Genomic DNA, 26,287 nt, shown 5'->3' with positions numbered 1-26,287 from the left:
TATGATGATGATCGACCATTCAATTCTGATGAAGCTGAACCTATCATACCATACAGATTCTCTCATACAGCAGAATCTTATTCTTCATAGCAGACACATTTAAAATTTGTTCAGTACATGGTCGCACAGCACACAACAGCATACACAAATTGGCCAGAATGCAGCGTGAGTGTAGAGAGACGCCTGGTGGCCCTGATCCTACCGTAGCATCTTCAGTTACTTACTTGCCGATGTTCTGGTACTTGTACAACCTGGCACACAACATGTAGTAGCCGAAGTTGAGAGACACCAGGACGGCGAGCAGCCAGTAAAGGTTCTCCAGCCTGGACGCGTTCATGTTGTCCGGCAGCCAGGCCGTGGCGCGCCGGACAATGCCGACGAGGGCCGTGCTAAGGTAGAACCCCAGCGCGACGATCATGGCTACCATGCCTGTGGCCGTGTTCTTGAGGGAAGGGGGAAACTCCTGGTAGTACAACGTCACCTGCCCGGGGAAGTGCAGAGCCTCGCCGAACCCTGACAGAGCAAACGGCAGGAGCAGCCACATGGCCGACAGCGGCGACACCCACGCCGGGTTGCCCTCCTCGCCGTGCGCGTGCACGGTGCCCAGGCGCCGGCGCTCGATGACGGCGGACGCGGCCATGCTGACGATGGTGATCACGTGTCCGGCGCCGATGCGCTGCAGTGGCGTCGGGTCGTGCCTTACGAGGCGCCGCCACAGAGGGAGGAGGACACGGTCAAGGAGGCCGAGGGACACGACGACGGCAATGAGGGTGCCAACGATCATGGAGCCCGCCGGTATGACGAAGCGGCCGACGGCGCGGTCCATGAGGAGCGCCTGCAGGATGGTGAAGTTGATCTGCACGCCGATGGCCACGCTTAGAAAGATGGCGGCGCTCCACAGTGGCAGGATGCGGAGCACCGTCTTCAAGTCCTCCACTTGCTGCACCGTGCACACACGCCACGGCAGGGTCACCGTCGACCCGTCCGCGGCAGCTAGGGTGTCACCGTCCGTGATCAGTGCGGCGCGGTTCAGGAAACTACAATACAATGAAGTGTTGTTAGCGATGTTAAACTGGTCTCATACATGAAACCTATCCGTGGTTGCCACTACGTCTTGCTTCGCTCTGACGATGTGTTGCAATCTGCTTTTTCAATTTTGTCTCACACAAGACCACCAATCAAATTTGTCGTACGCAGGCATATACGTCACATTAATTGATAGAGCAATCAAATCGTGTTGATCCGACAGAATTATTAATTTGAAAGCACAGGAGGCAGGACGCAGGACGTTATCACCTCAGCTGACAATAATACCTTTTTTTTGTTATAAAAATCCATGTCATGGGTGCTATTCTAGTTTAAGTCAGGCCTTATATCATCTTGATATAATGCTCTTGAACATTTTTAAAAAAAAAACTTTCTCTATGCAAATTAAAACAATTGTCGTGGACTTCAGCACTACGAAGATATCAACCGCTCAACCCCCAATTGTGGGACCTGAGCGCTATGAAGCTATCAAAGCGATGGATGGATGTGGTGCTACAAATAATTTCTACTATGACACGCTGGATGTGCAGTGTGTGTACATATATTTAAACGTAAGATTCGGTATTTTCATTAGACCAGTCTCAATGGAGTTTTACGAGAGTTTCATGAGCACTAAATAAGCTGATGTGGCATAATATTAATGAATAGAGATAAGATAAATGTTTCATAGGATGAAATGAATTTTATGGGTATGAAACTTGTTTGCATTATTTTCAACACCGGAGAGTCTTGGAAACAGTGACATGAAACCCGCTGAGAAGGGAAGAGATCATGGGAAGGACATCAGCTACGGCTCAAGGAAGGAGGTCGCGGTGGAGGTCCACGTATGGAGGCTGCGTGAGCATACCAGGGAAGGAGGTTGTGGGGGCAGTGCGGGGAAAGGAGGTGGCGGTAGAGGTCCCGACGAGGACATTGCGGGGCGGAGCAGAGGAAGAGGTCGCTTGCGCGGAAGAAATCATAGGGGCAGCAGAGGAGAGGAACAAGCTAAGAGGGCGTGCAGCCAAACAGTAGAAAATGTGGGGAGAAGCTACTGACAAGCATACCAGTGTATATTGGGGTTAATGTATTGGTAATTTGCTGCAACAACTCTTCCAATAATTCAAAATGTAGTATCTGCGGTCACCAATAGTGTCATATTGGGGATGCATTATTGGTGATGCGCTAGAGATGCTCTAAGTATAGGTTCTTGGTCACAACTACTCCCTCGGCCCTAAAAATTAGAACTCATTCTAATCATTATAATTAACGGGAAGGTAAAATGATATAGGTGTCCCTGTGTGTAAGGGCAATCCCAGCCGAGAAACTAGGATGATTTTACAGATATTAATTAAGGTGTCATATAAACAAATTAGTGATGTGGTATTAGAATTAAGGAAGAGATAGAAGTAAATGGTTTCTTATATAAGAAACTATGTCTATACGAGAACCAAAATAGAAAGAGATGTAATAGGTGGATGATAGGAGATAGAAGACAAGTGATTAGATAAAATATATTTTGAAAGAGCTATCAATTTTGAAATATGGCGTTTGTTATGCTGTCTACGTGACTTCGCAAATATGAAGTGATATATCTTATAGTCCTGAGTTGGGACTGCGTAATTTTGTTTTCAAATTCTCGTAGTTAACTGCATGCACGGGTTTGGTTGGCGCCATTTTTACTGGCCGCCCATCCAAAGGATTGGTTCGCCAACCATGCAAAGGAGTGCTCATGGCCCCCCAGTTGATGATGTCTACAGTACTGGTTAGAATGAGGATTTTTAGGAAAAAATCTTTAAATGCAACGTGACTATCTTAACCCTTGTTTGACTGCGGCACTCCTATATTTGTTTCAGGTGGATTAAGTGTAGTCAAATAAATCCTTAGGGGGTGTTTGGTTCCAGGGACTAAAGTTTAGTCCGTGTCACATCGAACGTTCGGATGCTAATTAGGAAGACTAAATATGAGCTAATTAAAAAACTAATTACACAGGAGTAGACTAATTTACGAGATGAATCTATTAAGCCTAATTAAGCCATCATTAGCACATATTTACTGTAGCACAACATTATCAAATCATGGACTAAATAGGCTTAAAAAATTCGTTTCGCAAATTAGTCGCAATCTATGTAATTAGTTATTTTTTTAATCTATATTTAATACTTCATGCATATGTCCAAACATTCGATGGAACAGGGACTAAAATCTGGACTAAGGAACCAAACACCCCCTTAGCCTAGTCCGAATAGAATTCCAAAGGAGTTTTGTTCTCATTTAATGCGGTGAAACATCAGCAAATTTGCTCTGTTAGCAACTTAATTATGAAGAGAGGTAGAAATTTTCATAGGGTTTTATCTAGATTGAAACCTATTATCACAATTATCAATACAAAAGTCGACATGATAATCCTAATAACTGTATTATAAAACTTTTTGCTGAGACTGTCTAAAGGGGAAGTGCATTTATGACTGTCCTCGCAGAGAAAGAGAAAGTGCATATATGTACTACTACTCAATATTAATGCAACGAATCCTTGTAGTTTGATGCTAGCTGGCTCAAACCACTTAGGCCCGGTTTAGATCCCACCAAAAATCCAAAATTTTTCAATATTTTTCGTCATATTAAATCTTGCGGCATATGTATGGAGTATTAAATATAGGTAAAAAGAATAACTAATTGTACAGTTTGCCCGTAATTGGCGAGACGAATCTTTTAAGCCTAAATAGTTCATAATTAGATAATTTTTACCAAATACAAACGAAAGTGCTACAGTAGCCAAAAGCCAAAAATTTTCGCATCTAAACAGGGCCTTAGTCCATTCCTATCCCAACTCCCAAGGGAATCAATCAAATCCAGGCCATGATGTATACTTCTTCCGTCTCTATATATTTGTTGTTATTGGTTTGCATGATGTAAATTTGACTAGATTTATAGAAAACATTAGCAATATTTGTATCAATAAATAAATTTATTATAAAAATAGATTCAATGGTCTATCTAGTAATATTAAATATATACCATGAATATTTATATTTTTTATAATAAATCTAGTTAAAGTTATTTTTTAAGCGAGAATGACAGTTAATAAGGGACCAAGTGAGTTTTTTTTCAATATACTGAGTATATAATTTTCTGTGGTCGTTAGACTAATCATGCTACCAATAATTAACCTTAATCAATTGGTACATGACCCTATCCAATACCATTTATTTTTACCGTACAGTGCACTGCAGGTTTTCTTCCATTTTTCTCCCAAAAACTCATGCAACAATGCCACCACATCCTCCTTTCACTGTGTGTTGGTTTGGGGACAGTGGGTTAGGTTAGATCCAACACAAGTTTATAGGATGGGATGAACCCATCTCGTGTTTAGTTAAGGGGTTGGGTTGAACCCAGTACTTTGTTTGGTTGCAAGGTTCAAGAGGGATGAAATGGACGTCATTTCGACACCGTTAACAATACCATTAGTGGGACCCTGAAAGCACTAGTTTGGTTTTGGTTAATTAATGAAACCATATGTGCTAACCTATTTCTCTAAGTGATCATGAGATAGGGTGGCACATTCCAAGTGGTGGAGCAATTGGATGAAGATCATGTTGGTGGACATGTGATGATGGTGATCAAGCTCCGGACATGAAAAACAAGAAAGAGAAAAACAAAATAGGCTCAATGCAAAGGTATAATTATAGGGCCATTTTATTTTGGTGATCAAGACACTATAGAGAGTGTGATCATATTTAGGATAGATGGTCATACTATTAAAATGGGAGCTCGTATCGGACAACTCGATCATCTAGTGCCACTAGGTGTTGGAAAACTTGCATTTGCATTTTAGGCCTAGTGCACATTCGGTGAGAAGTGATTAACCTTTGAAAAAATAATTGTGAAAATGCTAACATACTTGCACGTGATGGTGAAACACTTGGAGTGTTAGCACATTTGCAAAGGTGGTGAAAAAGATGAAGAAAAGGAGGTGTTGTCGGGCTCAAGGTGCTGCCCCGGGGGCACCGCCATGCCCTGTCTGGTGCACCGCCACCTCTGTGGCGGTGACCAGTTGGAGAAGGCCGAGAGGGAGGTGCTGGGTGGCACCGCCACCCCTTGGGCGGTGCCCACCTAGCCCCGGCCGAGAAGAGGCAGAGAGAAGGGTGGCACCGACGTGTCCAGTGTTCATAGCCTTGGCGAGGGCGGTGCCACAGCCGCTTTTATCCGAAGACTAGGGGAAATGAGGTTGGTCACCGCCATGGGCACCGCCACCCTAAGGGCGGTGCACCGCCATAATTTTCTAGAGAGGGTGTTTTTTCGGAGGGCTGGCTAGGTGGTCACCGCCACCCGTAGGGCGATACCACCACCACCCTATCCGATGCCTCAATGTCTAGTGAGCCGTTGGATGACCGTTGGAGAGGGCACCGCCATGTCCGGTGACCTCGCAAAAACTAGCTCCAAGGGGTAATGGCTCTATTTGCTTGTGGGCTTATCAATAGAGGTGTTGGTTGACCTTGGCCACTCTCTTGGCACTTCCCACACCTATGTACACCCTTTGGGAGCTGAGCACACCACTCTACTCACTTGCACACTTGATTTCATCATCTTGAGTGAGATTGGAGAGCCTCTAGTGCATTGCTTAGTGTTCTAGCATTATGTGGCACTAGTTGGGTGATTTGGGCTGGTGGAGAACTTGTTACTCTTGGTGTTTGCCGACACCTAGACGACCTAATGATTGGTGGATTGTCGAGCGGAGGAAGGTGATTGTCTCTGATTCCCGATCATTGTTATTGTGAGGGGTTCTTGTGCCTTCCCCAGCAGAGCGCCAAAGGCAACTCTAGTGGATTACGCGTGGCTTATGGATCCTTATCTTGTGTTGGTTGTTCGGCACCCAGTTGTGGGTTAGGTGTGTGATGCCTATTAACGCGTGAACCTCCAAGTGAGTGAATCACCGCAACGGGCACTAGCTTGCCGACAAGCAAGTGAACCTTCGAGGAAAATCATTGTGTCTTCATTGTCTCCTTGGTATTCTTGGTATTAATTGATTGATCACTTGCCACGGCGGTATATCTCCTCTACCTCTCTCTTGTATTACTTTGTGTATTTACCTTGTGTAGAGCTTGTGGTAGTTGTAACTAGTTATGTAGCTTAACTTCTTAGTTGTATTTAGTTTCTAGTTAGCTCAACTAGTGTAGAGAGTCGCAACATAGCTTTTGAGTGCCTAGTGATCATAATTGACTAGAATTGTTGGTAGGTGGCTTGCATTTTTAGTAGGCTAGCGCAACACTTGCTTTGTCTCATATTTGTCTAACCACTTGGCTTAAGTGTTGCTGTAGATTTTTTAATAGGCTATTCACCCCCTCCATTCATTAAGACCTTTCAAGTGGCATCAGAGCTATGGTCACCATGTTTTGAGGCTTAACAACCTACGGTGTGAATATGGCTCAAATCAATAACACCAAGAAGCCACCCTAATTTGATGGCTCATATTATCTATATTGGAAGGCAAAGATTACCACCTATATCAAGTCAATCAATAGAAAGGTGTGAAAGGTGGTGGAGACCAAATTTGAGGTAGCCGATCCGAAGAATCCCACCGCGGGCAATGAGATGTTGCTCCAAAACAATAACATTGCTCTTAGTGCTATTCATGATGCTTTAGATGAGAGAATATTTGAGCAAATCAAGAATATTGAGATAGCTCATGATGAATGGAAGAAGTTGGAGAAAACATTTGAGGGAACACAAGCGGTGAAGGGTGCCAAGGCATACATCCTCAAGGAAAAGTTTGTAAGTTTCAAGATGAAGGATGATGAGAGTGTGCCAGAGATGTTTCATAGGCTTTAAGTGCTTGTCAATGATTTTAAAGAACTTGGAGAAGAGGTGAAGGATAAGGACTTCTCCCACAAGTTCTTGAGATGCTTACCTTCAAGATTTGGCACCTTGGTCACTATTCTAGTGAGGAGTGGTTTGGACACCATGACACCAAACCAAGTGTTCAGAGATGTGATGACCAATGACACATATAGAGATGATGATGAGAAGGAAGAAAAGATGAAGAAGAAGGATGAGAAGAAGAGTGTGGCATTCAAAGCCACATCATCATCCAAGGACAAGGCAAAGCAAGAAACATCAAGTGAAGATGAAGATTCAAGCTTTGATGAGATGTATGATGAGAAGATGGCTCTCTTTATGAAGAGATTTGTCAAGTTCATGGTGAAGAAGGGTTATCATGCAAGAAGAAAGAATTCATCATCCAAGAGCAAGGATGAAGCAAGAAGGTGCTTCAAGTATGGTAGCAAGGATCATCTTGTTGCTCAATGCCCCTACAATAGTGAAAATAAAGATGATGATAAGAAGGACAAGAAGAAGGAGAAGAAAGACAAAATGATCTTCAAGAAGAAGAAGGGTGGTTCATATATGGTCACTTGGGATAGTGATGATGACAAGACCACCAAGAAGAAGGCTCTTGCAAGCATTGCTATAAATAAGATGCCTTCTCTCTTCGACACTCGATCGACTTGCTTCATGGCTAAGACCACTAAGGTATAAACTTGTGATTATGGATGTGATAAGGAACATGATAATGAAAGTGAAAGTGATGATGAACCCACTAAAGATGTACTAATTGACATGTTAGAAGATGCTAAAGAACATTTTGACATCAAGAGAAGGAACTGCAAAGACTTATGTAAGGAACTAAAAGCCCTTAAGCAAGCCTTTGATGAGCTCAATGCATCTCATAAGAGGCTAGAGGAAGCTCATGAGAAGCTTGGCATGGCTCACAAGAAGCTTGAAAAAGCTTATGAGCAAAATGAGAAGGAGCATGTTGTAACATGTGAAAAAAGCTTAACATATGACAATTGATGAATCTTTCTATAAGCCTATTGTTATTGCTTCTACTAACCCTTCATGTAGCTCATCATCCACTTCTACTTCACCTATGAGTGATGGTTTCACTTGTGATGCCTCACTTATGGTTGAAAATAAGACCCTCAAGAAGGAGGTCAATGAGCTCACTCTCGCCTTAGGCAAAGCCTATGGTGGTGAGGACCGCTTGCTTATGTGCTTGGGTAGCCAAAGAGCATCTATCTACAAAGAGGGATTGGGCTATACCCCTAAGAAAGATAAGACAGTCTTTGCTCCTCACAAGACTAGTTTTGTGAAGAATAATGGTTGGTTTTGCACTAGTTGCAAGCAAGTTGGTCATAAAGAGCATGATTGTAAGAGCAAGAAGAAAAATGCTATTGTATCCCCAATTAAGTTTGATTCTTGTTACTTGCTCACTAAGGGTGCTAATGGTGTGAAGACTAAGTTTATTGGTACATCCTTGTTGGGCCCAAAGAAGAATGCCATTTAGGTACCACAGAGCTTAGTGACTAACCTTCAAGGACCCAAGCAAGTTTGGGTACCTAAAAAGAATTGATCTTCTTTTGTTGGTCAATTACAAAGCCGAAGGAAGGCATTGGGTTCTTGATAGTGCATGCACTCAACACATGATAGGTGATGCAAGAATGTTCAACTCAATCAACACCAATGATAACAATGGTTATGATAGTATCACATTTGGTGACAATGACAAAGACAAGGTCAAAGGACTTGGTAAGATTGCAATATCCAATGACTTGAGCATATCCAATGTATTACTAGTAGAGAGCTTGAACTTTAACTTGCTATCCGTGGCTCAATTGTGTGATCTTGATTTCAAATGTATATTTGGAGTAGATGATGTATAGATCATAAGGGTAGATGACCCCAATTTGATCTTCAAAGGCTTTAGATATGAGAATCTATACTTGTTTGATTTCAATCCTAGTGAAGCTCAATTGTTAACATGCTTGTTCACTAAGTCTAGTATGGTTTAGTTATGGCATAAAAGGCTTGGTCATGTTGGAATGAAATAATTGAATAGATTAGTTAAGCATGATCTAGTTAGAGGCTTGAAAGATGTGGTATTTGAGAAGGATAAGCTTTATAGCTCTTGTCAAGCTAGAAACAAGTTGGAAACATCCATCCTAAGAAGAGTATAATGAGTACTAGCAAGACATTTGAGTTATTGCACATGGACTTGTTTGGGCCAACACAATACACTAGCATCGGTGGAAACAAGTATGGCTTTGTGATAGTGGATGACTATACTAGATACACTTGGGCATTCTTTCTAGTGGACAAGAGTAATGTATTTGCAACATTCAAATTATTTGTCAATGGCATTCACAATGAATTTGAAACAACCACCAAGAGAGTTAGAAGTGATAATGGTAGTGAGTTCAAAAACACTAGAATTGATGAGTTGTGTGATGAATTTAGAATTAGACACCAATTCTCAGTCAAGTACACTCCACAATTAAATGGTCTTGTTGAGAGAAAGAATAAAACCTTGATTTACATGGTGAGATCAATGCTTAGTGAGTACAATGTGAGTCAATCCTTTTGGGCCAAAGCTATCAACATGGCTTGCTATTGTAGCAACCACTTATATTGTCACCCATTGAAAGAGAAGAAACCTTATGAGCTCTTGAATGGTAGAAAGCCTAACATTGCATACTTTTGGGTTTTGGGTTGCAAATGCTATATCTTGAAGAAAGACACTAGATTAGGCAAGTTTGGCAAGAAAGTGTGATGAAGAATTCTTGCTTGGTTACTACACTACAAGCAAAGCATATAGAGTTTGGAATTTGGCAAGTGGTACTCTTGAGGAGGTACATGATGTTGAGTTTGATGAAACCAAGGGTTTCCAAGATGAGAATAAGAATCTTGATGATGTTAGAGTCATTTAACTTTCAAATGGCATGGAGAACATGGATGTTGGTGAATTAAGGCCTAGACAATTGATAGATGAAGAAGATGATCAAGTGTAAGTGCTCTCTAACTCAAATATGCAAGATGACACTAATCAAGCAAGCACAAGTGGCTTTCATGACAATGTGCAAGATCAAGTGGCTAGCTCATTATCTCAACCAAATGATCAAGCAAGTGCAAGCAATCAAGTTCCAATACTCCAACCAACTCATATTGCAAGAGATCTTTCATTGGACACTATAATTGGAGATATTTTTAGAGGTATACAAACAAGATCAAGATTGGCTTTATTTTGTGAGCACTTCTCATTTGTGTCATCCATAGAACCAAAGAAGATAGATGAAGCATTGTTGGATGTTGATTGGGTGAATGCTATGCATGAAGAATTAAATAACTTTACAAGAAATCAAGTATAGGAATTAGTTGAGAGACCAAAGAACCACAATGTGATTAGAACCAATGGGTCTTTAAAAACAAGCAAGATCAAGCTGGGATAGTAGTAAGGAACAAAGCAAGATTAGTAGCACAAGGCTATACACAAGTTCAAGGTCTTGACTTTGGAGAAACATATGCCCCCATTGGAAGGTTGAAAGCAATTAGGATCTTGTTAGCCTATGCTTGTCCCCTAACATCAAGTTCTATTAAATGGATGTCAAAAGTGCATTTCTCAATGGCTATATCAATGAAGAAGTATATGTTAAACAACCTCCTGGTTTTGAAGATAATAAGAAGCCCAACCATGTGTATAAGTTGAAGAAGGCATTGTATAGATTGAAACAAGCACCTAGAACATGGTATGAGAGGTTGAGGGACTTTCTACTCTGTAAATGGTTTATCATGGGAAAGGTTGACACTACTCTTTTCACCAAGGAGATTGACATCATATTTAGATCAATCAATCAAGACTTTTGTGAAGAGTTTGGGAAGATGATGGCTAATGAGTTTGAGATGTCTATGATTGGAGAGTTGAGTTACTTCCTTGGCCTTCAAATCAAGCAAATGAAGAATGGTACATTTGTGAGTCAAGGCAAGTACATCAAAGACATGCTCAAGAAGTTTGGTACGAATGAAGCAAAGCCAATTAGTACACCAATGGGAACAAATGGCAATTTGGATAGTGATACAAGTGGCAACATAGTGGATGAAAAGTTGTATCGCTCTATGATTGGAAGTCTACTCTATGTAACCGCATCAAGACCGGATGCCATGTTTAGTGTGTGCTTGTGTGCAAGATTTTAAGCCTCACCAAGAGAAAGTCATTTGAAGGCAACAAAAAGAATATTGATGTATTTCAAGCATACATAAAATGTTGGTTTGTGGTATCCCAAAGGAGCAAAGTTTGATCTTATTGGATATTCGGACTCCAACTATGCGGGATGCAAGGTTGAAAGGAAGAGCACTTCAGGCACTTGTCAATTGTTGGGAAGATCACTTGTTTTATGGTCATCAAAAAACAAAATAGTGTTGCATTATCAACCACCAAAGCCGAATACATATCAGTTGGTAGTTGTTGTCCACAAATTCTATAGATGAAGGCCACATTGAATGAATTTGGAATCAAGTTCAAGAAAGTGCCATTGCTATGTGACAATAAGAGTGCAATCAAGCTAACCAAGAATCAGGTTCAACAAGCAAGAACAAAGCACATTGATGTCCGCCACCATTTCATAAGAGATCATCAACAAAAAGGGGACATTTGCATTGAGAGTGTAAACACCGAAGATCAACTTGCCGACATATTCACCAAGCCACTTGATGAGAAGAGGTTTTGCAAGCTAAGAAATGAGTTGAACATATTGGATTTCTCAAATATGTGTTGATGCACCCCCACTAATATGGCATGCCTCTCCTTCGAGCAATCTAAGGTAAAAGTAGATTGTCATGCATCCATCTTTTGCTAAGGACATGTTTAGTGAATCTAGTCATTCCTCATGTTTAATAGGCTCATTTATGAAAATCAAATGAATTTGATGCTTGTATGGTACCACTATTGCTTCTATGCTTGACTTGATCTAGTGGTAGCATATGACATGTTTATGGGCTTGTGAACCTAGTGTTTGATCTAGAAAATGAGCTATAAATGTTTAACTCAATATGGTCAAGATAACCCTTGCAATGAGGTGTGAAGAAGCTTGTCCTTAGATCAAACTGAGTTAAATATCTTTGGCAAATGTTCTAAATTAGACCAAATTTAGGAAAATGATCCTTACCCTATTGATTGATATTGATAATCTTAACCTATGTAAAATTAAACCTTTGTGGTTATTGATAACAAAGGTAGAGAAATTAGTGCACAAAGATAGGGAAAAGATGATAAAGAGGGAGAACTTTGACATAGGGGAAGAAATATGAAAGTATGGGGATCAATTAAAATTTGAGCACACAAGTAGGGAGAGCAAGCTCATAAACTTGATTGATGCATTTGAATGTGCATTTCATATGTTTTCTTGCATAGCACAAGTTTTGAATTAAAATCCTATGCTTGTGTGGTGTATGCTAGTTGTAGGCTTGAATGACGAAATGAGAAACTAGCATGCATAGGATGATAGCTAGATACAACTTGCTTACATTCAAGTAATACTAGAACCTTGCATATAATGTTGTTCTCACGGGGTATCTAGTGTTTGTGTTTTGCAAGTGATTCCAAGTGGTATCTAACTAACAATGGTGCTAAGGATGGTATATTTGGTGTACTCCAATTGGTATCACGCTTCAAAGGTCCATCTCTTACACCTTAGCATCATTTGGTAGACATTACTCTCCCACAACTCTAATCTATGCATATGTGCAAGCTTTCAATCCAAACTCTTAGCACATATGTAGGGGGAGCTAATGCTATCATTTTGGGTTCATGAAACTTATCCAAATCCTTTACATATGGTAAAAAGCTTGGGCAAGCAACATGGATTCAAAATGATTTTAATCCATATCTTTGTCAAAAGGGTTGTCATCAATTACCAAAAGGGAAAGATTGAAAGCTCTAGTTTAGTTTTGGTTAATTGATGAAACCCTATGTGCTAACCTATTTCTCTAAGTGATCATGAGATAGGGTGGCACATTCCAAGTGGTGGAGCAATTGGATGAAGATCATGTTGGTGGACATGTGATGATGGTGATCAAGCTTCGGATTTGGAAAAGCAGAAAGAGAAAAACAAAATGGGCTCAAGGTAAAAGTATAATTATAGGACCATTTTATTTTGGTGATCAAGACACTATAGAGAGTGTGATCATATTTAGGATAGATGATCGTACTATTAAGAGGGGAGCTCTTATCGGACAAATCGATCATCTAGTGCCACTAGGTGTTGGAAAACTTGCATTTGCATTTTAGGCCTAGTGCACATTCGGTGAGAAGTGATTAACCTTTGAAAAATGATTTTGTGAAAATGCTAACACATTTGCACGTGATGGTGAAACACTTGGAGTGTTAGCACATTTGCAAAGGTGGTGAAAAGGCGAAGAAAAGGAGGCATAGCCGGGCTCAAGGTGCTGCCCCAGGGGCACCGCCATGCCCTATCCTGTGCACCACCACCCCTGTGGCAGTGACTGTCTAGAGAAGGCCGAGAGGGACGTGCTGGGTTGGCACCGCCACCCTGTGTGGTGGCACCGCCACCCCTATGACGGTGCCCACCTAGCCCTGGCCGAGAAGAGACAAAGAGAAGGGTGGCATCGGCGTGTCCGATGTTCACCACCTCGGCGAGGGTGGTGCCACGGCCACTTTTATCCAGAGACTATGGGAAATGAGGTTGGTCACCGCCGTAGGCACCGCCGCCCTAAGGGCGGTGCACGACCGTAATTTGTTAGAGAGGGTGTTTTTCCGGAGGGCTGGCTAGGTGGTCACCGCCACCCCTAGGGCGGTGCTAGCGCCACTCTATCCTATTGGATGACCATTGGAGAGGGCACCATCACCATGTCTGATGACCGCACTGCCATGTCCGGTGACCTTGCAGAAAGTGGCTCCTAGGGGTAACAGGTCTATTTGCTTGTGGACTTATAAATAGAGGTAGTGGCTTGCCTTGGCCACTCTCTTGTCACTTCCCACACCTGTGTACACCCTTTGGGAGCTGAGCACACCACTACACTCACTTTCACACTTGATTTCATCATCTTGAGTGAGATTGGAGAGCCTCTAGCGCATTGCTTAGTGTTCTAGCATCTTGTGGCACTAGTTGGACGATTTGGGCTAGTGGAGAACTTGTTACTCTTGGTGTTTGCCGACACCTAGATGGCCTGGTGATTGGTGGATCGTCGAGCGGAGAAAGGTGATTATCTCCGACTCCGATCATTGTGATTGTGAGGGGTTTTTGTGCCTTCCCCGGCAGAGCGCCAAAGGCAACTCTAGTGGATTGCGCATGACTTGTGGATCTTCTTCTTGTGTTGGTTGTTCGGCACACAGTTGTGGGTTAGGCATGTGATGCCTATTGGCATGTGAACCTCCAAGTGAGTGAATCGCCACAATGGGAACTAACTTGTGGGCAAGCAAGTGAAACTCGGAGGAAAAATTATTGTGTCTTCATTGTCTCCTTGGTATTCTTGGTATTCATTAATTAATCACTTGCCACAGTGGTATATCTCCTCTACCCCTCTCTTGTATTACTTTGTGTATTTATCTTGTGTAGAGCTTGTGGCAGTTGTAACTAGTTGTGTAGATTAACTTCTTAGTTGTACTTAGTTTCTAGCTAGCTCAACTAGTGTAGAGAGTAGCAACATACTTTTGAGTGCCTAGTGATCATAATTGACTAGAATTATTGGTAGGTGGCTTGTATTTTTAGTAGGCTAGCACAACACTTGCTTCGCCTCATATTTGTCTAACCACTTGGCTTAAGTGTTGTTGTAGATTTTTTAATAAGCTATTTACCCCTCTCTAGCCATTACGACCTTTTCAGACCCACTTGTCATCCTCCTTATTTTCTTCCCCCCTCATCTTCTTCCTCTGCTCGCCCATAACCCAACCCCAGCTCGTGATATCACCATGGCCGTCACCTCCCCACCCTGCCCCGACGGCCGCCACCACCCTGCCCCGCACAGGCCCCGGCTCCCTGCACAACCCCAACCCGTCCCACCCCGACACCCATGGCGGCCACGTCTTCCTGTGCAGGCCCTGTCGACACCCCGCCTCGGTGGCCATGGCAGCGCTGCCTCGTCAAGCGCTGGCGCCCCGAGCTCTCGCGAGCTCGCCTGCACCCGCGACACGGCGCTAGCTTCCAGAGCCCGAGGTCGCCGGAGCAGCTCCTCCCTTGCTGCTGCCCGCCGAGCTCCTCCCATGCCGCTGCTCGCCCAGATCCGAAGGAGCAGAACCGCAAGTGCCAGCTCCGGGGATGGTGGAGATCGCGACGAAGGGAGGGAGAACGAGACGGCGAACAACGCCGTTCATCTGGGTCGAGCTGGTCTGCCCGATTTGAAGGGACCACAAGAACCCACATCTGAGGGTATATTCGGGTCTAACCCAAACCCACCTAGCTCCTCAATCAAACAACGCATCATCTGGGTCGAACCCGGGATATCCCAGTTCAACCCGTTATCCAAACACACGGTCAGATAACCAGGTCTCTTGTAAGTGCAGAGCCCTTTGTAGCTCTGAGGTAAGGCCGGCACCCGGCAGGCATGGCGTGTGTGCCATTACCGATAGGTAGGGATGGAAACGGTACGGATATTTTCCGACCGTATTCGAAACCGAATCCGTTTAGAGGGGTTGAGATCTGTCCGTATCCGAGTCCGGATATCCAACATCCGATACCGTATCCGTATCCGAATACTCAAATCGCATATTTATGATGTCGATATCTAATCGTATCCTATCCGACATAGTTGACACTATCCGTATTCGAATCCGAATCCGGACAGAAGTATGAAAACAAATATAATATCGGTGATATCCGTCCGTATCCGATCCGTTTTGATCCCTACCAGCAGGAAGGGCCGGAGCAATTTTCAATGCAAATAGTAGCACTCACTCCTTTAGAACTAGCTGACTAGAACTCCCTCCGTTCTAAATTATAAAATGTTTTGGTTTTCGTAGATACATAGATTTCACTATTCACTTAGATATACACTATATCTAAATATATAGTAAAAATAGTGTATTTAGAAAAACCAAAGAACTTGCTTGGCTGCACTTCTTGCAATGCTGCGGTTGCGGCTGTAAACTAGGTTTGTGTTGTAAACTACTCCCTTTTTCATTCAAATTACTTGACAGTTTTTAACTCTTTTAAGTTAAACTTCTCGAACTACTAAGTATGTATAGAAAATAAACAATCTAGAATTGTTAAAGTGGTCTCATATATCCGTGGTTGCTACTAAGTCTGGCGTCAGTCCCAAGTGTTCATTTTTTTCCAAATATAAGGCACAGCCGCACACAAGACCAACAATAAAATCCGTCATACGCACGCATACCACAAACTGTGTAAATACGAACGCTTATGCTTGAGTTTTGAATAAAAATTCTCAGAACTCTTTCTCTTTGAGCAGTAGTACATATGATTTTTTCGCTAAACGAACACAGATGTGCATAGTTAATATTAAACTCTCTTGCTTATCTATCTATCTCTCACTCCTCCCTCACTCATGTCTGCGTTAGTGCCGCTCGATTTAGTCTAGCCGTCCAAACTAAAGCATGACGGGAGGATCCAGTATTTTATTCCATGAATGAACCACATGTGTGGGTGACCTCACAACAGTGCATATATATATATATATATATATATATATATATATATATATATATATATATATATATATATAGAACTACTATCCTGTAGCTGGCTACAGAATAACTTATTCTGTAGCCACTTTGAGTTATGATAATTACTATGTTAATTTACGAGATTATAGTAACTCCTTACTAAGTGGTTTAATATAACGTTATGGTAAATATCCCCATGTGTTATAGCAACCCAACTATCGTAAATATGTATTGACATTATGGTAAATTAGTATATAAAATTATAGTAAATGGAGGTGGCTACAGAATAACTTATTTTGTAGCCGGCTACTGAATAGCCTCTCCCTATATATATATATATATATATATATATATATATATATATATATATATATATATATATATATATATATATATATATATATATATATATATATATTGAGTCACTCTCCTATTTACTTCTCATACAAGATTAATCCTTTATTACACTGACATTTATGTATCATATTGTTATACGTACTGCTCTTGAATTTTTATTATTCTTTGTGGAAAGCAATAGACGCCGAATAAGTTTGTGTCGTGGACTTCTGTTCTACCAAGATATCAACAGCTCCCAGTTGACATGGTACGCTATGAAGTTATCAAACCGATGGATGGATGTGATGCTGCAAATAATTTTATAATAGGTTTGATCACTGTTTGGTTCTTATAGCATACTGGCTCTGTATGCCATTATTTATGCATCCCGGAATATTAACGCAATCAGCATACCTTTATGTCTGATGCTAGTTGCTAGTAGCTGGTTAGCACAAACCACCTGGCCCATTCGATCACATGGGTATCAAATCAAGGGCATCATTTTTTTCCAATAGCCTGAGTACTTCTATGTGGTCCTTTTTTACAAAACAAAACAGAAATATTCCATTAAATGAATAAAAAACGAAGGTCCCAGTCTCTACCATCCGAAGACAGTACACAACTTATTCTATGTGCTCCTTAGAGCAAGAGTACCCAAAACACTGTTCCAATTTAGGATTTTTGGCAGGATAGGAAAAAAATCATCTCCAACAACTCCTAATATCACCTCCTAATCTTTTGGCACTTGGAAAAAAAATCCCCCTTGCGCGTAAAGATGCGCGGACCTCAGGTTGTGTGTATCCCCTCTCGGGGCGATCTAAGAGCGTATTCTTCAGCCAATTTAAAGGTGAAAGGACATAAAAAGAATAAAGAGTAGGAAATGGTTCCTAATGCAAATATACAAGACATAAAGAATATATAAAAATGGTTGGGATAATTTAGACATAGTATAGGATTCTTGATGTAAAATTATCTTTTATATTTTAGGAGTGAATTATTGAAACTGTTGAAGACGGTCTTATTTATTTCTATCAATACTTCTTTGGGAGTTGAAAAACACCATATTTTTAGTAATAAATTATTGGGTACTCTTGAAGATGCTATTAGAACAGAAATTCTAATCAGGTGAGGTCGGCAGACATGGCATAGATGCCATTACCTGATTGTCTTGTAGTTATGGCCACTGACATACTTTCCTAGTCCCTTTTTATCTGTTGTTCTCGTTTTTTGAAGAGTCAAATGTATTTAACTTTGGCCAAATAATCTATTTATAGTATATAATTAATATCATTAGATAGATCATTAAATCTATTTTTATAATAAACTTACGCATGTTGCTAATATTTTCTACAGGTCTAGTTAAACTTAAGAAAGTTTCACCAGCACAAATATCATAATGACATAAAAAAGACGGAGGGAATATATCTAGTGGTTATGGCAAACTGCAAAGGCCACATCACAAACAGATGAAAATAATCTTCTTTAATTATAGCCAACTTGGACCATGCATGCGCCCCTATAGTCTCATGCGATGCTAGTCTCATGCGATGCCATTAATTAGGTTAATGGCTTAGGTTTAAATTGTTTTTCACATACTCTCTCTATCCTAAATTATAAGTCATTCCAAGAATCTTAGAGAGTCAAAGTATCTTAAATTTGACCAAATTTATATGATAAGATAATAACATTTATGATGTCAACTAAGTACCATTAGATTCTTTATTAATTATATTTTCGTAATATACCTATGTGAGGTCATAAATCTTTGTAATTTTCTCTATAATTTTGGTCAAACTTGAGATGTTTTGACTTTCTAATATTCTTGGAATGACTTATAATTTATATGCATTTTCTGATTGGGCCAGTTTGTATAATATATATGCATATTATGCCAAGAATATATTATTCTGAGTAATGCAAGTTTGTTCAGCAAAACATGAGTGAGCCGTGATACATTATTTGATCATAGCGTGGAAGGTGGATGGGGCCATTGGGTGGGTGGGGTGGAGGGCAAGTACTACCGTGTTCTTGTCCCACATGGACCATTGGTAGTCGGCTAGTTGCCACACCAACATGGATCACTGCTAGTTTCGCAATCTACTCGATGTGGATGCATGGTTGACATCACTACCAGAGAAATGGCCTTTAGTCTTCCAACCCTCTTAGTCCCGGTTTCGAGAATTAGGACTAAATGTCTTGATTTTTAGTCCCGGCAAGTACCTACAACTTAGACTAAAGGTGTTTATTAAGAAAAAAAGGTGGGGGTGTGGTGGAGATTCTAACTCGAGACCTTCCACCTCGGTCCTTGCGCGCATTGCTATCTCAACTGCACCGCACATCTAACATAGACACGATATGCTTTCCTTTTAAATTCACTCTGGAGCAGGGTTTAGAATTTTGGCTGGTTTCCACCGAAAACTGGTGATTTTCGTTCCTACCGGTGACCTCCGGTAAATACATCTAACGGTAATTCCGATTCCATTTTGTCTAGTTTTCGAATTTCAACAAAAAATTCATGAAGAATTGAAAATTTTGACCGAAATTTTAGCCAAATTTCACCGATTTTCATGATTTTCGTGTCTGTCTGTCCCCACCGATATTTATGGCTTGACCGGTAAGCTGAACTATGCTATAGAGGTACCTTTAGTCATGATTCTCAAATCAAGATTAAAGTCCTCCCGCTCCGACACGCCTTAGTGATCGTTATAACTGGGACTAAAGGGTGGAATTAGTTTGGGTTTGTATTACAAACTGAGACCCTTCAGTCCCGGTTGCAATTTTAAATCGAAACTAAATATTTTTTGGCCATCGCCGAAAGACCAGTTTCTCTACTAGTGCATTTCTAACTTGCTCATGAATTGTTCTAAGTGCAAATAAAAATATAGAATTTGATCACGGTGCAAACTAACCTTTGTATATTGTTGATCATCTTAGTTTTTAACCAATTGATCAACGTCGCACATTTTACTCACACAACTGGTGGTGGCTAGTGCTGTGAAACTCCTGTTCTATAAGAATCGATCAGAAATTGCAACACTTTAAAATAAAAGCGCGAAGGATTGTGCACGTTCCAATCAAAGAAAATTGGAGGAGGATAAGCGTGGTGCACCGTGAAAAGTAGCTGGGCACGTACGTGTAGATATCGTTCTGTACTCCTCCCTAGCTCTTTGTTTTCTATGCAATTTGTTGCGCGCCTTTATTGATTCGTTCTCACATCTTGTCGGAATGCCTATATGTATATAGTCTATCCATGGCCTGATCGATCTTATCAAAGGCTTTCTCCTTTTTTAATCACCATCCCCCGCGAAGCTAAATTGATTGCATGTCACTGTGGCGCTGTTCTCATCAGTGAAGCTAAATCGATTAGGTACTTCTCTAAGAGTACCTAATAATTTTCTCCTAAAAAGATAGTGTTTTCTAACTCCTAAAAAGTTTTAGAAGAAATAAATAAGATCATTTTGAAGATTCTAATAATTCACTCCTAAAAACATATTTTAAAATCATATTCCAATCATTCAATGGTATTTTCGTAAATACCATCATCTTCTTTACGAGAACAGGCACGTACAGCCTGCCCTTCCGTTCCTCAGCTGGCCGGTTCCATCTCAGAGCCTAGCTCGATCGGCAGCTCCAGCGAGCGAGAGAGATAGAGATTCACGAACTCTAGGCAATCCAGCGCTCGTGCGTTTGTGAATGGTGAACGGCGAGCGGGCGGGGCCGGAGTGCACGCAGGAGTCGCTGCTGGGAAGGTATGAGATCGTGCGGACCCTCGGGGAGGGCGGCAAACCACGACGCGGAGCCTGGGGCGCGGCGGCGGCGGCGGCTGCATCGGCGCGGGCAAGCAGAGGGCCACGCGGCCGCCGGCAGCCTCACCGATGCGGGCGAGCGGAGGGCCGTGCGGCTGAGCTTTGGAGCCACGACGAGCGCGCCAGCGAGCAGGATCCGCAGCGGCGCGACGAGCAGACGATGCTGCGCCACGCGACCAAGCTAGGAGCTGCAGAGCGAGTAGCCCCGCGAGGCACGGTGAAGGAGAAGAAGATCGTCGGAGAAACCGGAACGCAGGGGATTCGTGCGACCGGTGTCCGAGTAACTTTAGGCGCGAAGAGGGTTTTTTTCTCCTAAAAGACTGGGAGGTAGTACCAGGAGTAGTTGGAGACGGTGTTTTTCTAACCTATCTGAAAATCTAAAATTAGGAGTGTGTTTTAGTACTCTTAGAGATGCTCTTATTATTCATAAATTTTTAATTCTTTGAAAATAGATGCTACTGTAATATTCTTGTTCAGTTGGTCTGAAATATTTTTGGTTTCATGTTTAGCTTTGCTCTGAAAATTAGTGTTCATGTGGAACACGTGAGTTTGGTGGAAGCACTGCACGGCCAGGGCGTTCGCATTGATTCGCCGCATAAACAGCTGAGCAGACGATGATGTAAAGGTATTCCGGCGCTTCAGAATAATATAAAGCTCAGGATTGTGCACCGACGATGATGTGAAGGTATTCCGGAATAATATAAAGCTCAGGATTGTGCATCGCACATTGCTATATATATATATATATATATATATATATATATATATATGGACGCGGAAGGAATTTAGGGGGTGTTTAGGGTGATGTTTTATCGGATGTTTGATATATGTATGAAGTATTAAATATAGACTAATTACGAAACTAATTACATAGTTTACGATTAATTTACGAGACAAATCTTTTAATCCTAATTAGTCCATTATTTGATAATATGGTGCTACAGTACAGTAACGTGTGCTAGTGATGGATTAATTAGACTTAATAAATTCGTCCCGTGGAGTACTGATGGATTCTACAATTTGTTTTTTTATTAGTATCCGAACACCCCATGCAACACCCTTATACGACACCTTCTATATTTTAATCAGTGGATCCTATCACCCTCTTATTCTTACTGTAGGCTAAAAGGTCACGCGAGAAGCTTTAAACACACACACACACACATATATATATATATATATATATATATATATATATATATATATATATATGCATGAGTCGCTGATCATCGTCGTACCTACCCTTTTGTAAACAACTTGCGTGCCTGAAAATGATTTGTTCTCACAAAGTCGGGTTATATCATGTCGGATTGCCAAAAGTTTATTCTTAGATTCTCATTAACTTCTTGTTAAAACCACTACATGTCTGCCGAAAAAGGCACACAACTCGTGTAGTAATAAAATCGTTTTAATTGATTGAAGCTAAAATTAGAACTAATAGAACACTTTACTAATTTAGTACTACTCAGATCTTTTTAAAGGCGGTTGGAGTGCTAGAAATAAACGATTTATAGAGATGGCTGCCTAGCCACCTCAAAATCAATTTCTTAAGACCCGCTCGAAATACATTCCCTCTATGAAATTATTATAGGCATTATAAATCGGGCGAAAAAAAGCTAATTACTTTTTAATCGGGGGAGTCAGGCGGCCACACGTGAGTTTTGGAGCAATGTACGCGTGGTCTTGAACCCGTGACGGCGTGACTAATGCTGTATTTGTTTGACTTATAGACCGTATTTTTTCAGCCAACGAATAATATTTTTCTCTTACAATAAATCAATCAATAATACTTTCAGTCATGACTTATCAGCCAAGCGAACAGGACATAAGGCCTCAGGCATTCCTCTACTATTCACTACACCCAAAGTTATTTGTGACTAAAGGGCACAAACATCCTCGTTGTATTCACTCTACTCGATTTTGAAATGAGTATTTGGACTTTAAACGAATTCAAGTAAAAAGTATTTTTCAACTACAAAGTTATAGATATTGCCGACTTTCTCCGTTCTAGATCATTCAAAATTTTGAATTTTAAATATGAGAAATTCAATCAAAATTTTTCTTTGACAGACGATTTCAAATGAAAAAACTATTAACTACAAAGTTGTATATCTTTATGAGCTCTACAACTTTAGTTTTTGTCATTTCTCCATCCAAATTCATTTGAAAATTTTGAATTTCATATTTTTAGGACTTCAAACTAAATCTTGGGACCTTAAATTATTTCACATAAAAAAATTTCAACGGTAATGTTTTGTATCTTTCTGTGATCTATAACATCGATTTTTGTCGTTTTCTCCATCCGAGTTAGTATAAAAAACTCAAAAATTTTGAATTTTAAAATATATGAACTTCAAACAGAATTTTCAGGATTTAAGTGGTTTGAAATAAAAAAGTTATCAATTATAAAGTTGTAGATCTCTTCAAGTTATACAACTTTGATATATGTTTGTCTTCATCCGACTTTATTTAAAAAGTTATGAATTTACTATGCTGCACCTATTTTAGAGATGACTCTAGGTACAACCACCTCAAGAAATAGATTTTGTGCTATTTCTAAAAATTGATTTTTAGAGATGCCTCATTTTAAAAACCATTTTTTAGAGGTGGCTCCTTAAGCTGCCTCTACCCAAAATACCCAGCGTCTTTACAAATTATTTTTGTGGTGGTGATTGTTCAACTAATAATAGCTTAAAATGAACTGTCTAGCTAATAAAAAAAGATATTAAGAAAGTTCTCCAAGCTAAGTACTACTCCATCCCTTAAATAAGTTCGTTCCGGAGGTCTTGAGTGTTTTCACAAAGCAATTCATTTAGCTGGTAACAGTGAAATTAGGCGAGATTACCCCGTGGCCTCAAAATGGGTGACACAGGAATCGAACCCCCGCCGCTTGCCCAATTGCGCGCCTCGGTAACCGGTCGGGCGGGGAGGGTTATTCATCAGATGGACGCCCGACTAGCTATTTAATAAGGACAAACAGGTAAATAAAAAAGACTCCAATGCTTGGTATCTTAAATCATGTCAGGAACTTATTTCTGTGATGGAGGAAGTACTAAAGTGATGTTTGGTTGCCTCTTTTAAATTTTAGTCGCTGTTTCATTGAATGTTTGGACACATGTATGGAGTATTAAATATAGACTAATTACGAAACTAATTGCATAGTTTGCGACTAGTTTACGAGATGAATCTTTTAAACCTAATTAGTCCATGATTTGACAATATAGTGCTACAGTAACATGTGTTAATAATAGATTAATTAGGCTTAAAAAATTCGTCTCATTGAGTACTGACGGATTATGTAATTTGTTTTTTTTATTAGTATCCGGACACCCCATGCAATATCCTTCCAATATACCTCCTAAATTTTAGTCAGCCGATCCGAACACCACCTAACTATGAGATAGAGAATCCGAACGGGCTTCAATTTAATAGGTTCACTGATTGCCATGTTAATAAAAAACTATATAGCTGATTTTCTTCTAGTAGAACTAACTATTACATTAGCACTAATGAATCTAAATAGGCTCCGAGTCAAGCTTATTTATGCTATAGATTGGGACATGGAGTGACCATCGGACGATCACTCTCTCTCTATTTATATTTCAGAAAAGAGTAATGATATTACCTACGCCATATATTTGTGATTGGAGGATTAGCACCCTGTTTGCATGATCGTTTGTGTGGCTTATAAGCCGACTAATACTGTTCTATTATGAGAGAAAAACACTATATCGTAACTGATACGATAGCGAACAGGTGCAGCTATTTTCCTGATCATCACTCGACGGATCCTGGTTGTAAAAACTGGTACTGGAATGGGTATAGCCAGACGTCACCATATTATTAGTTGAGTCCACCTTAAGAGTGGCATTAAAAATGATCAGTCCTATCGCCTAATCGACTATAAAACTATTTTAAAGATCGCGCAGCACACATTATTATATTATTAGGATATGTGTTTAAGAGCATAATTTTTCTTACCTAAAGCTGTCGCTTGGGGCAAGGTCAGTGTCACTATTACCAGCTTTGTCGTCACCGTCACCTCGCCGTCGTTGGCCGTGGTAAAACTTCAGCTCCCCAGACGTCCGCACGTTGACCTTCCACTTCCTGGCGGCGGCGACGGCCACCCGAGCGAGACCCGTGAACGGGCTGCCCCGCACGGCCGACCGGCGGTAGTACCGCGTGCCGAGGAGCAACGCCACGAGGCCGACGACGCTGGCGGCAGCGGAGATGCCGAATCCCAGCGTCCACGACACCGTGTCCTGGACGTAGACGATGACCGTCGACGCGAGCACGGAGGAGGCGTACAAGAAGACGAAGAACCAGTTGAAGAGCACGTCCCGGTCGGCGGCGGAGTCGAACTGGTCGGCGCCCATGGTCGCCTGGTTGAACCGCGAGCCTGCGGCGCTCACGCACATCAGGAACACGCCGGCGTACAGCGCAGCCATCTGCCCGGCCGATGCCGGCTCGCAGGGGCCGGCGCTGAGATGGCACGGCGCTGGGCGGAGGCCGCGCAAGCTTGCCGTGAGGGTGAAGACAACCGAGGACTGCATGCGCGCTCACGCATTAGTCTAGTCAGCAGCAAGTAGAGGAGCCTGTTGTGTTGTGTATTCTATCGAGAAAACACACGACTGTTATGGGCACTACTGAGTAGTCACTGACCAGGACGGAGAAGGCCATGGAGATGGCGACGATAGGGTAGCAGCCGAAGAAGGCATCGGCGACGACGGCTCCGGCCACAGGGGCCAAGCTGAGGCAGCCGGCGACGATGTTGGAGATCTGAGCTGCGTCCACGCTCGGCACGTTGTACTCCTTGATCAGGTAGACCACTAGGTTGCTCAACACGCCGCTCGTCGCCACACCCAGACCCATCATCGCCGCTGCAACCATGACATGCGCACATGTAACAAGCATGCATGGATCGATCGATTTAGATTCAATGGAGAGCAACTGCGAGAGAGACCTCCGAGGAAAGGGAAGGTGATCCATCCACCCTTCCTCCTATCGCTCTGCGGCTGCTGCAGGGACTCGTGATCGACGCCGAGGCCTTGGCGAGGCAGTGCTCCTTCTTGCGGCACGTTTGCTTCCATGCTGCTGCTGCTCTCTCTCTCTCTCTCTCTTCGCGCTGGGAACTTGTATTGATGCGTCGCTTACTTAAGCACGGGTGCAGTGTGTGTCACACTACTAGTACAGTAGGTATGTAATAAGTGGAGTTGGCCACCCACATTGTCCTTTCCATCGTAAGAAAAAAAAAACTGTCCCAGATAATTTGGTGTTTGGTTACGTGTCCTAAACTTTAGTCGCTGTCTCATCGAATATTTGACATATGTATAGAGTATTAATGAAACTAAATGCACAGATTGAGACTATTTTATGAGACGAATTTTTTAAGCCTAATTAGTTTATGATTTGACAATGTTGTGCTACAGTAACATATGCTAATGACAGATTAATTAGACTTAATAAATTCGTCTGACGAATTACTGACGGATTCTGTATAGTGTTTTTTATTAGTATTCGAACACCTCCTACGACATCTCTATATAACATCTGTTAAACCTTAGTCCCTTAATCTAAATGAACTAGAGCTTCAACCGTGAATAAAACCCACGACGTCCACAGCATCCGCGTGGCTTTGCCAGCCTTGTTATGTCAT

The 26,287-nt window shown here is 41.5% G+C and overlaps 1 protein-coding gene across 1 annotated transcript; it reads right to left on the bottom strand.

The window, feature by feature from the left end:
* Nucleotides 1-65: 65 nt before the first annotated feature.
* LOC136511588 (protein NRT1/ PTR FAMILY 2.7-like) lies at nucleotides 66-25,758 on the bottom strand. The gene is made up of 4 exons (XM_066505632.1): nucleotides 25,595-25,758; nucleotides 25,294-25,511; nucleotides 24,613-25,178; nucleotides 66-1,037 (listed from the first exon to the last, which is right to left on the bottom strand). The coding sequence occupies exons 1-4, from the start codon at nucleotides 25,719-25,721 to the stop codon at nucleotides 221-223; spliced, it is 1,728 nt and encodes a 575-aa protein (XP_066361729.1). The 5' UTR covers nucleotides 25,722-25,758; the 3' UTR covers nucleotides 66-220.
* Between the last annotated feature and the right edge of the window lie 529 nt (nucleotides 25,759-26,287).

Source organism: Miscanthus floridulus, chromosome 16 (assembly GCF_019320115.1).
Source record: "Miscanthus floridulus cultivar M001 chromosome 16, ASM1932011v1, whole genome shotgun sequence".
Lineage (NCBI taxonomy): Eukaryota > Viridiplantae > Streptophyta > Magnoliopsida > Poales > Poaceae > Miscanthus > Miscanthus floridulus.
This window is presented reverse-complemented; position numbering and strand designations above follow the sequence as displayed.